The sequence below is a fragment of the Aotus nancymaae genome, unplaced genomic scaffold (assembly GCF_030222135.1).
Source record: "Aotus nancymaae isolate 86718 unplaced genomic scaffold, 86718_ANA_hifiasm-v0.15.2.pri h1tg000010l, whole genome shotgun sequence".
Classification (NCBI taxonomy): Eukaryota; Metazoa; Chordata; class Mammalia; order Primates; family Aotidae; genus Aotus; species Aotus nancymaae.
In genome coordinates this window covers 16280822-16296992 of record NW_026988421.1, presented here as the reverse complement: position 1 = coordinate 16296992, position 16171 = coordinate 16280822, and the positions used below count along the sequence as shown (strand labels likewise).

The window sequence follows — 16171 nt, the reverse complement described above, 5'->3', positions numbered from 1 at the left end:
AAAGCTTGGCTGGACTCAAGGTCACAGTCAGAAGTGGAGTGTACCTCCTGTGCACTCAGCCAGGTCTTGACCAAAAGCCCAGGCTTGTTTTGGTACATACTCCCCACCCAAAATCTTCTGTCACAGGATATCAGCTCACTACCTGAACATCGCAACTGTACGTGAAACAGGAAGAAAATGAAACTGTTGTTTTAGGACTTGGCTGCAATCCGGGTCACTTGGGCTAGGAGGAAGACAGCATTCCTCAGGGAAAAGACTGCTGTTTCTGCTGGGACTTATAAAAGTAAAGACCCTGAGGAAATTCAGAGTCCTGATCTGATTAGGATGTAGAGAGAAGGGTCTTTGTAGAGAGAGCAAGCCCTGGCAAGATGGTGCAGATGAGGTTCAGAATAAGTCTGAAAAATGGCCCTGGCTTGTACTTTCTCATCAATTTTCCCATAAACCTAAAACTGCGCTGGAATGAAAGAATGAAATGAAATAATGAAAGAAAGGAATAAGAAAGAAAAGGAAAGAAGAAAAAAGGAAAGGAATAGAATGGGATGAGAAGGAAAGAAAAGGAAGGAAGAAAAGAAAAACAAAAAGAAAAGAAAAGGCTCTCACTAATGAGAAATGTCTCCTGTTGGAGATGGCCTGAGAATATGAGGGCCGTTGCTGCCTATTCTGTGCTGTAACCTCCCACCATTATCCCAGATCTTCAACAAAGTCTGCTGAAAACAGCTGCCTTGGGGTAGTGGTACTATGGAAAAGCAGAGAGAGGAAAAATGTGTGAGATGAAGCAATGAAAAAGGCACAGCACTCACAGGGGAGACCAAGACTTTGATACTGGCAAGAATTTGGAGTGAGGGAACCACAAGAATGTACACCTTGGGGAATCTTTAGAACTGTTCTGTCCAATACAGTAGCCACTAGCCACATGTGGCTATTGACCATTTGAAATGTGTCTAGTACAGGCCAGGTGTGGTGGCTCATGCCTGCAATCTCGGCATTTTAGGAGGCTAAGGCAGGCGGATCACCTGAGGTCAGGAATTCAAGACCGGCCTGGGCAACATGGTGAAACCCTGTCTCTACAAATGATGCCAAAAAAATTAGCTGAGCCTGGTGGCATACCCCTGTAATCCCAGCTACTCAGGAGGCTGAGGTAGGAGAATCACTTGAACCCAGAAGGCAGAGGTTGTAGGGAGCCGAGATCACTCCAGTACACTCCAGCCTGGGCAACAAGAGCAGAATTCCATCTCAAAAAAAAAAAAAAAGAAATGTGTCTCGTCCAAACTGAGATGTGTTAAGATAGTATGAAAAAAAAAAGAATGTCAAATATCTCAATACTTTCTACATTACTTGTTGAAATGATAGTATTTTGGATAGATAGGGTTAAATAAAATATTTCAATGAAAAGTAACTGTACCTTTTCCTTTCAACCTTTTCAATATGGCTATTAAAATATTTAGAATTATGTAAGTGACTGGCATCTTTTACAATATTTATTCATTTAAGTTTTGGGGTGCATGAGCAGGATGTGCAGGTTTGTCACACAGGTAAATGTGTGCCAGCTTGCATGATATTTCTACCGGCCAGTGCTGCTCCAGAATCTTAGGAGAAGTCATGGACTCCCTACAATCTAAGGAATAGGGAACCTAAACCACTTTCTTTAGATATTAAAGAAAAGGTGATTCCAGAATGTTGGGACACAAGATAGTAGCCATTGCCAGGTTAAGTGTGAGAAAATATAAATTTATAAGGATAGATGACTCATTTATTTTAGCAACATTTTGTTGACTTCAACAATAATTCCTACAAATACCAAGTGTTCTTAAAATAGAATTTAATTTAAACAAAAAACTTTTCAAGAACACATTTATAGCATGTGATACAACTTTCCAAAATGAGAAACTTACATTTGATCCTTAGAATTAAACTAAAAAAGAAAAAACAAAACAAACAACCAACAAAAAAAAGAAAACTTTCCCCCCACAGGGATAAATGGCTGTCTATTCTAATACCTTGATGTGTTGAACTGTGACTGCCCAGTCTGAGGCTACTACTTCATACGTTCAAGTAGAAATAAAAAAAAGAGAGAGAGAGCCAGGTGTGATGGCTCACGCCTGTAATTCCAGCACTTTGGGAGGCTGAGGCAGGAGAATCGCTTGAGAGCAGGAGTTCAAGACCAGTCTAGCCAACATGGTGAAAAACCCTGTCTCTACTAAAAAATTAAAAAAAAAAAAAAAAAAAAAAAAAACCCCACACACTTTGAGACTAGCCTGACTAACAGTGAAACCCAGTCTCTACTAAAAATACAAAAATCAGCTGGGCATGGTGGTCGGAGCCTGTAATCCCAGCAACTCGGGAGGCTGAGGCAGAAGAATCGCTTGAACCCAGGAGGTGGAGGTTGCACTGAGCCAAGACGGTACCACTGCACTCCAGCCTGGGCGACAGAGTTAGACTCCACCTCAGAAAACAAAACAAAACAAAACAACACACAAAAATTAGCAGGGTATGGTGGTGGTTGCCTGTAATCCCAGCTACTTGGGAAGCTGAGGCAGAAGTATCACTTGAACCCAGGAGGCAGAGGTTGTAGTGAGCTGAGATCACGCCACTGCACTCCAGCCTGAGTGACAGAGCAAGACTCTAACTCAAATGAATGAATGAATGAATGAATGGAATAGAATAAATAAAATATATATGGGGCTACAGTCATTTATGGATTGTATTTATTTATTTATTTATTTTTTATTTTATTTACTTATTTATTTATTTATTTATTGCATTTTAGGTTTTGGGGTACATGGGATTGTATTTATTTCATACCAAATCTATCCTTTGAGCCATTCTCAATAAATATAGGAGGAAAAATAAAAATATAATGCTGACTCCAAGTTAGCTCAACTGGATGTAACCAGAAAACTAAGAAGCTCTAATTCAGTACCTCTATGTTCTATACTAATATACACTTATCTGGCATATGCAATCTGCAAACTTCAGACCTAGGATGATGTGTCACATGGTCTAGTCTCTTTATTTCACAGATAAGGACACTGAGCCACAGAGAGACAAGTAACTTGTCTGCAATCAGACAGGTACTTAATGGCAAGGCAGGACTTAAGCCACACAACGTGACAGCACAGCACCCTGGGTGTGACCTTGATATTTCCTCATGGCCACCTTGGGTTGGGTGAAAACTGGGGCTTATCGTACTGACTCACAGGGGTTTTCAGGAGGATTAAATAATCCCTCTGTAAGATGTGGACACAGCATTTGTAACGTATGTCATGCGTTGAGCATTGAGCTCATTTGAGGGAGTTAAGCTCATACCCTCGCCTCCTTCCACCTTCCTGCCCTAGCTACACATGTAAGTGTTCTTTCTCCTGAAAACTTTACCCTCAGTGTAAGAACAGCTGTGGACTCCAGGAAAGCACTCCCTCCTCCTTTATTCATGTATTTCGTGGTCACTAGGAAGCCTGGAATCTACCTGAGAGCTCCATGGCCATGGATGGATGGCTTAGGATGACAATGCTGAGTCTTTGGGACATAAGGCACTCAAAATGAAACCCAGTTTCCAGGAATGAAGGAATGAAGGTGCTTACCACATGCAGGGCATAGGGCTGAGGGTGCTTACCCCATCCAGGGCACAAAGTAAATCCACACTCAGAGTTCGTCCCCCTCCCTTCCCCTACATCCTTTTTTTTTTTTTTTTTTTTTTTTCAGCCGGAGTTTCGCTCTTGTTACCCAGGCTGGAGTGCAATGGCGCGATCTCGGCTCACCGCAACCTCCGCCTCCTGGGTTCAGGCAATTCTCCTGCCTCAGCCTCTTGAGTAGCTGGGATTACAGGCACGCACCACCGTGCCCAGCTAATTTTTGTATTTTTAGTAGAGACGGGGTTTCATCATGTTGACCAGGTTGGTCTCGATCTCTTGACCTCGTGATCCACCCGCCTCGGCCTCCCAAAGTGCTGGGATTACAGGCTTGAGCCACCGCGCCCGGCCCCCTACATCCTTTAACCCCATCTTGAGCTACCCAGACATGCCCTCAGCCCAAGTAACCTATTTATCAAACAAACACATAAAATCATTTTTCCTTTTTTTCCCCAGTCAGCCATGCCCTGGTGCTGGAATAACAGGTTGACATATTTCATACAAAGATGCCAATCTTTGTAAACCCCAAAAGGTAGGCTTGTTAATGGCAATCAACACCAAACTGGTAGCTCCTTGTAGGGGAGGTATTTTTCTGTACACACACATACACACATACACATACACTTACACACACACTCACACTCACACACACACACACAGAGGAGCCAGTGACTTGGCACCCAATCTTGCAAGTTTTCCAGGCCTCCTAGAACTAATGGATATTACGACAAGTTACTTTTTAGTAGGAGTTCGTCATTTCAGAGAAAAAGAAAAATAAGGCAAAAAACACAGAACTGTGTTTTTACTGCTCTCAGTGTTAGTCCCTACTTCCAGAAGAGACCTGAGCAAGCACCCAAAGGTCATGAACCACTGGTTTTAGCAGGCTTCATTCTCGCCCTAGTCTAACCGAATCCCAAACTGGCAGTAAACGATGGCAGGGCTTCCGAGGGCATTTGCTTATCATCCAGTGACCCAATGTGGAGTTAAGGGGATGGGATGGACCCAGCGCAGGCCCCGACCGTGACATGCCTCTGAGCCAGGAAGCTGGAGGCACCATACCTTTGCAGGTGAAACACTTGATGTGGAAATGTTTGGTCTGGACCCGAAGCACTTCACCCTTGCAAGGCTCCCCACATTTATGGCAGTGAATGACAGGCTTCTCCGATGGGTGGTGAGGGTCCTGAGGGTGGGCCACTGAAAGAAAATCAACAAAAGATCCAGGTGAGTAGAGAGCATTCCTGCAAAAGGGGTCGTCATAGTATCTCTGTAATTTTGGTGTCAAATGAGCCACACGGATTGATTCGACAGTGTGAACGGAGCAGTCCCTCCAAGCCATAATCCTGGAGACACAAAGACCCATATGACAGTCGTGGCTTTAACAGTCCAGAGGGGAAAACACCAGGCATATTCCTCAGTGGAGGCTACTCTCTTTTCCCTTCCTCCCAAACTTCTCTAGGATGACATCATTGCACTATTGAGTATACAATCTTCCTTGGCTCAATATTTTGTAATACGGATTTGTAATATGTCTTTATCTTGATTTAGAAGGCACCTTCAGAAGGGGTTCCCTGTGGACTGTAAGTCCTTGAAGTTGGGGGTCATTTCTTCAAGTTTATCCTTTTTGTCTCCCCAGTTGTATTTTTCTCCCTCCTTCTCCCAGCTTCTTGGGACACAGTGGAATGTTCATGCACCAAAGGCACTCGGTAAACGTTTCTTTACTTATTAACTTAGTATGTGCTGGACAGTTTCTAGCCTACTTTACCAGAGGGTCATTCCTGATCATCAATGGCAACTCATCTAACCTGTTGGGGGCCTAAATGAGCCTTCTGTTATGTGCATAGTGTCTGATATGCACACTGCAGGCAGGAATTTTTTTTTTTTTTAAATAAACTAGGAACAACGTGGCTCTCTCTGAACCTTAGTTTCCTTTCCCATAAAACAAAGGGGATTGGCCCAGAGGATTTATACGATCTTTTCAGACCCTAACATCACATGATGGGGCTTCCAAGGATACTAAAGAGAAATACTAAAAAAATACTCTTGGTTTCCAGAGTGTGACCTTCAGAGAATAGAAGTTATGGAGGCTGCCCAGCCTCAAGACTGGGATGTACAGGGTCCCCTTTACAAAGGCGCAGAGAGAAGGCAGTGAGAGGACACTCGTGGCTTTGAGCTCACCAAGAATCTTCATTTAACTTGCAGTTTCTCCAGCCACAAAATGCAGATGGGCAGTGTTTGCTATCAAAGTCCTTTTTTGATGTGGGGCCTCAGAAGGAGGAACATGGTGATATATAAAAACGTAATTCTTAAGTAGTAACATGAGTGTTATAAAGGACAAGAACATTGAACCTAAAATTAATCAACCAACACAAAGATGATTTTCTCTCAAAAGGTAAAGCCAGGTTGAGCAGGGGGTAGATGTGGGCAGATACTGCTGAAACTCAGTTTAGAAAACACATTACAACAAGGAGCTCGCTGTATACCACAAGTACAATAGTTCACTGTTTCTCTCAGACCTCTGCCATGTTCTCATTTTGCCTGGAAAGAGTTTGAACAAGATAGTCCAAATAGTCCATTACTGGCTACCTTCTGAGAAACAAGGTTCTTCTTGTGAGATTCCGACAAGGAACAGGTGTCGTTTCAGGTGGAACATCTGATCTGTGTTCTCTGCAATGGACCCTGGGAACGGCCACAAAGATACCAAGGTTGCAATTCACCTGCATTTCCTTATCTACCTCCTGGGATCTCTCTTGAAAACTTGTATTTACAACATAACTCCCGTATTATCTAAAAGAATTAGGAGAGACATGCTATCAAGATCTCTAAACAATGATTGACTTTTAAAGTGATGTGTATCAAGGCCAAAAAAATCTATCCCTTGCAGATAAAAAAAAGTTTTCCTTAAGAATATCTGCTTTAAGCGCGTGCGCACGCGCGCGTGTGTGTGTGTGTGTGTGTGTGTGTTTTCGAGACAGAGTCTCACTCTGTCACCCAGCCTGGAGTATAGTGGTGCAGATCTCAGCTCACTGGAACCTCTGCTGCCTGGGTTCAAGCGATTCTCCTGCCGTAGCTTCCTAAGTAGCTGGGATTACAGGCGCCTGCCACAGCGCCCAGCTCATTTTTGTAGTTTTAGTAGAGACGAGGTTTCACCATCTTGGCCAGGCTGGTCTTGAATTCCTGACCTCATGATCCACCCAGCTTGGCCTCCCAAAGTCCTGGGATTACAGAAGTGAGCCACAGTACCCAGCCAAGTGCTTATGTTTTTTTAAGTTAATTCCTGCTTCCTATAAAAAAGGAGACAAGTACTATTTATTGGCATCTACTAAATGCCACACATAGGGCAAGGTGTTTACATATAAGCCACTTTATTCCATCCTCATCACCCCGCTCTCTCAGTCGTGCGAGTAATACTGCTCCCATTTGACCGTTGACAGATGAGGAAACAGAGCCTCGGAGAAGTTGAACAACCTGCCCAAGTAACAGAGGAAGCTCAAAGATACACACCCAGGCCTTTCTGACTGCTAAGTTCATGCTCCTTCCATACTGTTTGTATAAAGCAGAAAATTGTTGTAAGTCAAAAATAATTATTATCATTATACCTTCAATTTATATAGGCAAGTTCAAGTGCAGTTCTAAAAGCAGCAGCTAGGGCTTGGCTTATAAAGGGGACACACATAGCAATAAGGTTTTTGATAACTGAGCATGGCACCCAGGTGGTAACACTCAAGGCAACTGTATAGATCCCCCAAATCAGAACCTTCTGGAACATGTATTAAAAATGTAGGTTCTCAACCCAAATGTCCATCAATAATAGACTGGATAAAGAAAATGTGGCACATATACATGATGGAATACTATACACCCATAAAAAAGAATGAGTTCATGTCCTTTGCAGGGACATGGATGAAGCTAGAAACCGTCATTCTCAGCAAACTAACACAAGAACAGAAAATCAAATACCGCATGTTCTCACTGATAAGTGAGAGTTGAACAAAGAACACATGGATGAAGGGAGGGTAACATCACACACTGGGGCCTGTTGTGGGTGGAGCATTAGGGTAGAGATAGCATTAGGGGAAATACCTAATGTAGATAACGGGGTGATGGATGCAGCAAACCACCATGGCACATGTATACCTATGTAACAAACCTGCACGTTCTGCACATGTACCCCAGAATTTAAAGTACAATTTTTTTTAAAAAAGTAGCTTCTTCAGCCCCAGTGACTAAGAGTGGGAGTCACGTATCTACCTTTCTAGTAAATTACTCAGGTGATTCTTATGCATACTCCAATTTAAGAGCTATTTCCCCTTAGAATTCAGACAATATGAAGATACCAGCTACAGAGAAGACTTAGAATTTCAAAAGTAATTCACAAGACCATTCTCTTCAGCAACGATATGAGAACATAGTGAATCGCTTGACTATACAGGAGAACGCATTTTTGGATAAGAAAATGCACTGCAGTTTCTCTTAACACTTGAATTTCTTTATTGCTAAGCAAGGCAGTCATGCTGAGTAATGATGAGGGAAGGAAAATATCATTTTACTTCTTGGCTTTTCTCTGCATCTGAATAAAGGAGTCACTGCCAATGCTGGCACCAGCCGCCAAGGTCAGAACTGGGATCCGCGTCTGCATTTTGCAAGAGTTTCCCTTTGGAAATATACTTTACACCAAAGTCCTCCATGTCCAGAGATGACGTGCTTTGCTCTCACCTAGAAACTAGACTGTGTTTACTTGCCCTTCCTTCATACAACAGCCTAGGCAGAAACATATAGGAACAACTCATTTGTAAAGAAATGGGCTTTTCTTATTAGAGAAGGACAGGAATCCGAAGACCAAAAGAAATTCAGTTCTTATTTCATCCCAACTCAAGTCAGTGTCAACAAAAGAATCTCTCTCCTTCTCAAAAACGAATCAAGAGGTTAACTTTATATAACTGTCTTTGACAGTCTGGTTATTTCCAAATGTATGTTTGTTGACTTGATGCTACAATTTTGAAATATGCTGAGTCATGTGCAACAGACATGACATTGATTCTGTACTCCCCTTATCTGCCAACTGGCTCTGCTGCGAATTTTTACTTGACTGTTCCATCTTTCAAGGCCCAAGTGGGCCCTACATATTCTACTGATAGGGAAACTGAGGAGCAAAGGGTTTACATTCCTGGTCCAACGTCATCAGGAGTTTCTGGCAGAGGCGCACTTAGCACTCAGGTGTCCCAATACTTTCCACTATACTGAGTAGTCAATGATTTACACTGAAACTTGAGCAGACACAGTTAAAACCTTCCATGGCTCATCAATTTTGTTGCCTAAATAAGGATTGTACAATGAAAACCCAAAAACATGGTTGCCCACCCTCTGAACAATGAGAAAATACCTATGAAGAGCCAAGAGTCTACCAGCCTGAAAAGGTAAGGGGATTCCTCCACTGCAGAATACCCAGTTTGGAGGAATTCTCACTACTCAGCTAAGCAGCCAATTGCACAGCTTACTGAGGAGTTTCACACTGTCTTTCACAGTCAAGCAAAGCAGGTCAGCCACGTCTCTGAACTCCAGTGCAGGACAGAAAGCAAAAATGCCATTTTTGATGTGTTACTTTTGGAATGTCTATTAATGATCTCAGGCAATGTGACTAGGGGAATGAAACCATTGAAAGAAATCCCAGAAACCTTCAGTGAGGTCCAGCAGAGGTCGTTACAGGTCATAAAAGGAAGGCCACAACGCTAAGCAGAGTCCCTCTTTCAAATCCAGAACTAGCCTCCTCTTGCCCAAGCTACCTCTCTCTGGGGGACAGACCGTGGAACTAGACCACCAGAAACCAAACATCTGGGAAAGCACATTTGAAATAAAAATCTCCTTAGCGGGTAAATATCACAAACCTGTGACAGAATACTATTAGTTACAGCTTGCTCTAGGTCATCTGAAGTATTCAGGGTCTTGCAGGTAACAGACAAAATCTCTGTCTCAAGTCCCCATCCTTTCCCATTGTACCATCACTCCCTAACCCATAAACCTTTGGAACAACATGGTGCTTGATGGCTTCCAAAGACCTTTCATCTGTTCTATCTCATTTCACTCTCACACGATTCTCAGGTAGGAAGAACAGGTACCTTCAACCCCTTCTTAGAAATAGATAGACTGAGGCTCAGAGGAACGAAGTGACTCACCGAAGGTGGCACAGCCAAGAAGTAGAGTTGGCAGTAACCTAGTGCAGTGACTTATAATCCAGACCTCTTTATACCAGAATAATCCCCTACTCACCTGTGCTTGAACCTTGATTCTGCCCTCTTTTTCATTTCCCACTAAACTCTGTCCACCCTCACATCCCTGTACCTCATCCCTTTTCTCACACCATGAATCCAGGCCCTCAACTCCTTTGTCTCAGATTGCTGAAAGTTTCCTATTCCCTGGCTCCTTTTTCTCCAAATGCAACTAGCAAAGAGTATTCTACCCAAGGAGGTGCAGCCTAACTCCCGACTCCTTACATGTGGGCTGTACATAGTGATCTCCTCCCAAGAGTACAGTGTGGATAGGAAGAAAAAGATGACTAACTTTACAATGGAGAAATCTGACAGATAATACCCAGCCACATGAGCAAGGTAAACATCAACAGTGATAAGTCATCTTGATAGAAAGAACCTTTGATATGATGTGATGAAAATGGGCACTTTGCCTCTGTAGTCTTCCTCCCAAAAACAAAACAAAACCAAACCCATAATCCTAATGAAATCATCAGAAAAATCCCAAATTGAGGGACATTCTAAAAAACAAAAACACCTGACCAGTACTCTTCAAAATTGTAAAGATCATAAAAAACAAAGACTGTCTGAGAAATGATCCACAGCCAAGAGGAGCCTACGGAGACATGATGACTAAATGTAATGTGGGATCCTGGATGGGATCCCAGAACACAGAAAGAACAGTAGGTAAAAACTAAGGAAAGCTGAATAAAGTGTGGACTTTAGTTCATAACAGTGTGCCAATACGGTCCAGTAATTATAACAAGTGTATTATATCAATGCAAAATGTTACCCATAGGGGAAATCAAGTGTTGAGTATATAGGAAATACCTGTATTATCTTCTCAATCTGTTTATTCATCTAAAACTGTTTTAAGAAAATAAAGCTTATAGGCTGGGCCTGGTGGCTCATGCCTGTATTCCAGCCACTTTGGGAGACTGAGGTGGGTGAATCCTTTGAGGTCAGGAGTTCAAGACCAGCCTGGCCAACATGGTGAAACCCCATCTCTACTAAAAATTCAAAAATTAGCTGGGCATGGTGGCAGGTGCTGTAATCCCAGCTACTCAGGAGTCTGAGACAGGAGAATGGCTTGGACCCAGGAAGTGAAGCTTGCAGTGAGCCGAGATCGCGCTACTGCACTCTAGCTTGGGGAAGACTCCGCCTTGAAAAAAAATTAAAATAATAGAAAAAGAAAAAGAAAAACAACAACAGGAAAAAGTTCCAAATAGCTCTCTCAGTCCCAACTCATCAAGCCTAAAGTTCTCCACCTAACATCAGATATCTTCAATAACATGGCTCATGTCAGCTTTTTAGGTGTCTAAGAAGAAACTACCTTGCTGAGTACTTATCCCTGTGCTAAGTGATTTGATCGCAGACAGTCTGACTCTAGAGACCAAGCACTAAAATACTCCACTATTTATTTGTATTAATTTATGAATGTCTCTTGAGTGAGGCCTTCTGACCACTTCCGGGTCTAGCATCTTCATTCTCCCCAGTGCCTTCACTCCCAGCGTAGCCTCCCTTGCTACGGTGTCTCTTCTCCCCATCTGTTCAAATCTAACTTGACCCATATGGCATAGCCCAGGTCCTGTGCTTCCCTGAAGCTTTCACACTGGCTTAGATTGATAAAATATTTCCTTCTCCTCCAGGTCCTCCAGCACCGAACATCTGTTCCATCACCAGTGTTTCTCTTGGTTTGTGTTTCATTTGCTTTTCTTTCACGGTGCATCAATCCTGGCCCTACAAAACTGCAAGCTCAACGGTCACTTCCTCCAAATTTCTGAAATAGTTCTGATTTCAAACATCAAAGAGCCTGAGTTGTCATCTCTGTACTTGTCAGTTCAATGTTTGAATTAGGGAAAATAGGGTTACCACCTAATAACACCACATGGGCATCTCCCATGTGAAGCTCCAGGGTCCTGAACTTCTGACATTTGCAATAAATAACTCCAGAACACTATTACATTATTATAACAAGTAAAATGTACTGAATACTTAATGATGTTCCAGGCACTACAACAATTAATCGCTACTCACAATCAAAACAACTGCATCACAATTGCCTTATGGGGGACTGTTGTATAATTCCTGTTTTGCAGAGGAGAAAACCAAGGCTAAGAAGAGTTAAAAACCTTGTCCAAGAAGATATAGCTAAGAAGAAATAGTCTTACTTTGGCCACATTTGGAAGCTCTGTGTAGGGGATTTCCACAGGAAAAGATGATCTAGCCTAGAAGGAAATCAAGCTAGTCTAATGTACTCACTAGATCCTGAGTACATGGCTCAGAACTGGTGAATGCCAGCTGCATCATCATTCCAAAAGCAACACCTGCTAGTAAAAACACAGATGACAAACGATGCTTGAAGTATAAACAGAAATTCTTCCAGGGTGCAGCAATTTATGGGAAAAGAACATGTATAGAGTCAGGGTGAGATAGCAAGGAACATGGCCTGCCACTGGGAGGACCCTCTCTGCCACCTCTAGCCTGAGCTGAGGCCTGGATTGGAAATCTGTCTCTGGTTGAAACTGGTCTGGATTTGCAATCCCAAGATGGTTCTCTGTATGGTAAGGTTGATTTCGGCTGAAGGATAGGAGTCCTACTCTCATGGTGGTCTATGTTTTAGGGAGACTGCAGTCTGTTTCAGAGAGATTCTACATTTCAGAGAGACTGCTTCATTACCGAGAATATGTTCTCTGCTTCTAACCCATTGGTTCCCACTGAATTGTAAACACATATCCCGGAGATGTGCGTTCTCCCACCTCCTACTCCCTTTCTTTGTGCTAGACTGGCACTAGTATTGAGCCCAGAAAACAAGATACTCAAGAGATTAAATAAATGCATAGAGTGCTTAATTTGCAGTTTACCTAAAGGCCCATTTCCTGCTATGGCAAGTGGTAGTTACTTGAAGCTACACACTCACTTACCCCGTTATTAGTTGCCCAAACTGATCCTTCTCTTAAATTGGCTCTCACAACCTCATTTTCTTATACCATGTAAGTTCGGTAAACAGGATTATTAGTTGGCACAAACACTCCCGGGGGGTGGGCAGTACGATGGTGGGCTTCCCTGCCACTTGTGGCTTTCACTGGTTAAGACACCCTAATACTGGCCAGGTGCAGTGGCTCATGTCTGTAATACCAGCACTTTGGGAGGCCAAAGCAGGTCAGGAATTAAAGATCAGCCTGGCCAACATGGTGAAACCGTGTCTCTACTAAAAATACAAAAAATTAGCCAGGTGTGGTGGCACATACCTGTAATCCCAGCTACTCAGGAGGCTGAGGCAGGAGAACCACTTGAACTCGGGAGGCGGAGGTTGCAGCAGTGAGCCAAGATTGCGCTACTGCACTCCAGCCTGGGGACAGAGCAAAACTCCATCTCAAAAAAAAAAAAAAAGAAAAAAAAAGATATCCTGATCATGGCCGGGCATGGTGACTCACGCCTGTAATCCCAACACTTTGGGAGATCAAGGCTGGTGGATCGCCTGAGGGCGAGAGTTCGAGACCAGCCTGACCAACATGGCAAAACCCCATCTCTGCTAAAAATACAAAAATTAGCCAGGTGTGGTGGAAGGTGCCTGTAATCCCAGCTACTCGAGAGGCTGAGGCAGGAGAATCACTTGAACCCAGGAGGTGGAGGTTGCAGTGAGCCGAGATTACACAACTGCACTCCAGCCTGGGTGACAGAGTGAGACTCTGCCCCCTCTCCCCAAAAAAGTACTCTGATACTTCTGATACTTGATTTGCCTTTTCGGTGACTACCTGATAGGTGCTTGCTATTCCTCCAAACATAAAAGACGCTGTCAGCAACTGTCAGCTGGACTACTGATTATAGAAACAGCCTCTGCTCAAATCCAGTTAATCTGATTCCCCCAAGGCAAAGAGGTACTAGGATTATCATAACTCAGCCAGGAAATTTCCTCCTTATAAATCACTTGCCCTGATATGCTACACCTGCCTTCTACATGCAAAGATTAATCTTAGAAAGGCATTTTAAAATCAGCTTGGTGCCTTTTCCTCCTCCTCCTAAAACCATGACTCCTTTGGCACACCTTTTGATTGAGATGACTCACTGAAGTGACACCTTTCTTTGACCTCTCCAAGCCTTTCCCTGATCATGTCCAACCATTTGTATACAACTTCCACCTCTTCTCCCTAACTGCAATTAGAAGGGACCTCAGAGTAGGGACTGGATTCCCAGTCCTACCTTTCCTGCCACATGCCTCAACCTCCCTGAGACTGTAAAATGGGACAAGAATACATGCCTAAACTTCCAGGGTGGTAGCAGAGGCAGTGTGAGGCCATATCCTCCCGGGAGCCTGCTATGGTTTCAATGTCCCCTCCAAAACCATGTTGAAATTTCACTGCCATTGTAAACGTTAAGAGGGGAACTTTAAGAAGTGATTCCGTCACAAAGGCTCTGCCCTCATGAATGGATTAGTGCCCTCACAGCAGGATGAGTGAATTATCACAGGAGCAGGTTGCTGATAAAAGGATAAAGTTCAGCCCCTATCCTCTCTCTGTCTCACACCCCAGTTTGACCTTCTACCTCCACCATGGGATGATGCAGCCAGAAAGCCCTTGCCAGATACAAATGCCTTGCCCTTGGACTTTCCAGCCTCAGGAACCATAAGAAATACATTTTGTTTCTTTATAAATTACCCAATCTGTGATATTCTGTTCTAGCAACACAAAATGGACTAAGACAGAGCCCTCACAGCCACAGTCTGCCCATGTTAGCTGAATGTCAGGAAAGACTGTCACTAACCTGTATGAGCAGGAATTTCTGAAGCATTACAAAAAACTCTTCTAAAATTTGATTTAAACTTTTAAGTTCACCCAGGGATCTCAAATTATCCCTGTACCAGCAATTCCACTTAGAAATGAATCCAGTCCAACAATTGGGCACTGGCTTCAGTCTAAACTCTGCTGGCAGAACATCTCATCTTTATAGACCACAAGAGAGCCACATCCATCCCGATTCAGAGAGTGGGAGGGATCGTGGTCCCATCTGAGCCATTTACAGAAATACAAGTTAAGAGAGAGGGTCAGAGTCTACTGGCATGTGGCCTAGGGTCTGGAGACAGGGTTTAGTCTAAGCATGGTACCACCATTACCTTCTTCCCTCTACTTCCAAACCCAGACACCTTAGAGGAGTTTAAAAAACAAAAACCAAACAAAGATATTGATTGAAGTGTCTCTTTGCGGCACAAACCTGTCTGTCTCCAGCACGGAAAGTCTCCCAGCTGTCCTTGCCTTTTCTTTCTGGCTGCTTCTCCTTCCAGGACATACTCAGAATCATTAAGTAGTTAAAAACAGCATTTCAGACAAATGAATGAAAAAAGCTAATATGTGTATGGTACTTCACAATTTATAAAAGGTATTCAAAGATAATAACTCCTGTGATCCCACTGTTAGATATAGTGAACCCCAAATTTCTCTTCAAGGAATCAGTATGTCAGTATGTTCAGCTCTCTTATTCTTCAATTCTCTATTTTAAAGTTTAACTTCCTTGTAGTTTCAGTAAACAATCTTTTCAACGAGTTCTAATCAGTAGTTCACATTGCTCCCCCGGCCCCCTGCCCCATCCTGACTCATCCCGGTCACCTGCTCTGGTCACCTGCTTTGATCCCTGCTCACCTGCTCCGACCTGCCCATAACCGTCCTTCCCACCAAATTACCCACCCCACCACTTTGGCTCATACTCCTGCTCCCTTTAAAATAGCCAATCAGAATTAGACTAGACTGTGCGGTCTAACCCTAGCCAATAGGGGAACAACACAGCAGTAGGGGCAACCTCCATCAGACATAAGTTCCCCTTCCTCTCCCTTGTCCAGGTTTGTGCTCACCATTGTTCCATCTGTGAGTTGCACCCTTCTATAGAAGTAAATTGCCTTGCTGAGGAAATTTATATTCCAGTGTTACTTCTTTTGCGGCATCAAAAATTCTACTTATAACACCACCAACCCCAATTACACTGATTCTACAGATATAGAAATTGGGTTTTGAAAATCTTAAGGGGGGTTCTGGGGAGAACAAAATAAAATGTGAAGGGATTCACCCCTGCAGTGCGGCACTCTAGCCTGCTTGGGAGAGCCGGCTATGCCCAGTCCTTCCCAACTGAGTGGTGACTTCGCCTTGGCAACTTGAAATTGGCTGCAGTGGAAGCATTTACACTCTGGAAATTGGCAAACTTTTCAAATCAGGGCCTTCCTCTCCCTGCCCTCTGGAGAGCTGGTTGTTAAACATTCACCAGCACACCTCTATACCCAAGGTTATACTGCTTCTAAACTGCAAAGTGAAGCTT

General features: G+C 43.3%; 1 protein-coding gene across 11 annotated transcripts in view; it reads right to left on the bottom strand.

Annotated features, from left to right (window-relative positions):
* The window catches only part of ABLIM1 (actin binding LIM protein 1), a 341410-nt gene that overhangs the window by 168267 nt on the left and 156972 nt on the right, over positions 1–16171 (bottom strand). For all 11 annotated transcript variants that reach the window (XR_010341744.1, XR_010341741.1, XR_010341742.1 and 8 more), the window contains one exon: positions 4686–4820. Coding sequence is in view for 6 of the 11 variants with exons in the window: in XM_064373819.1 (XP_064229889.1) it covers positions 4686–4820 (135 nt within the window). In the remaining 5 variants the exon portion in view is untranslated. The remainder of the gene's footprint in view (positions 1–4685; positions 4821–16171) is intronic.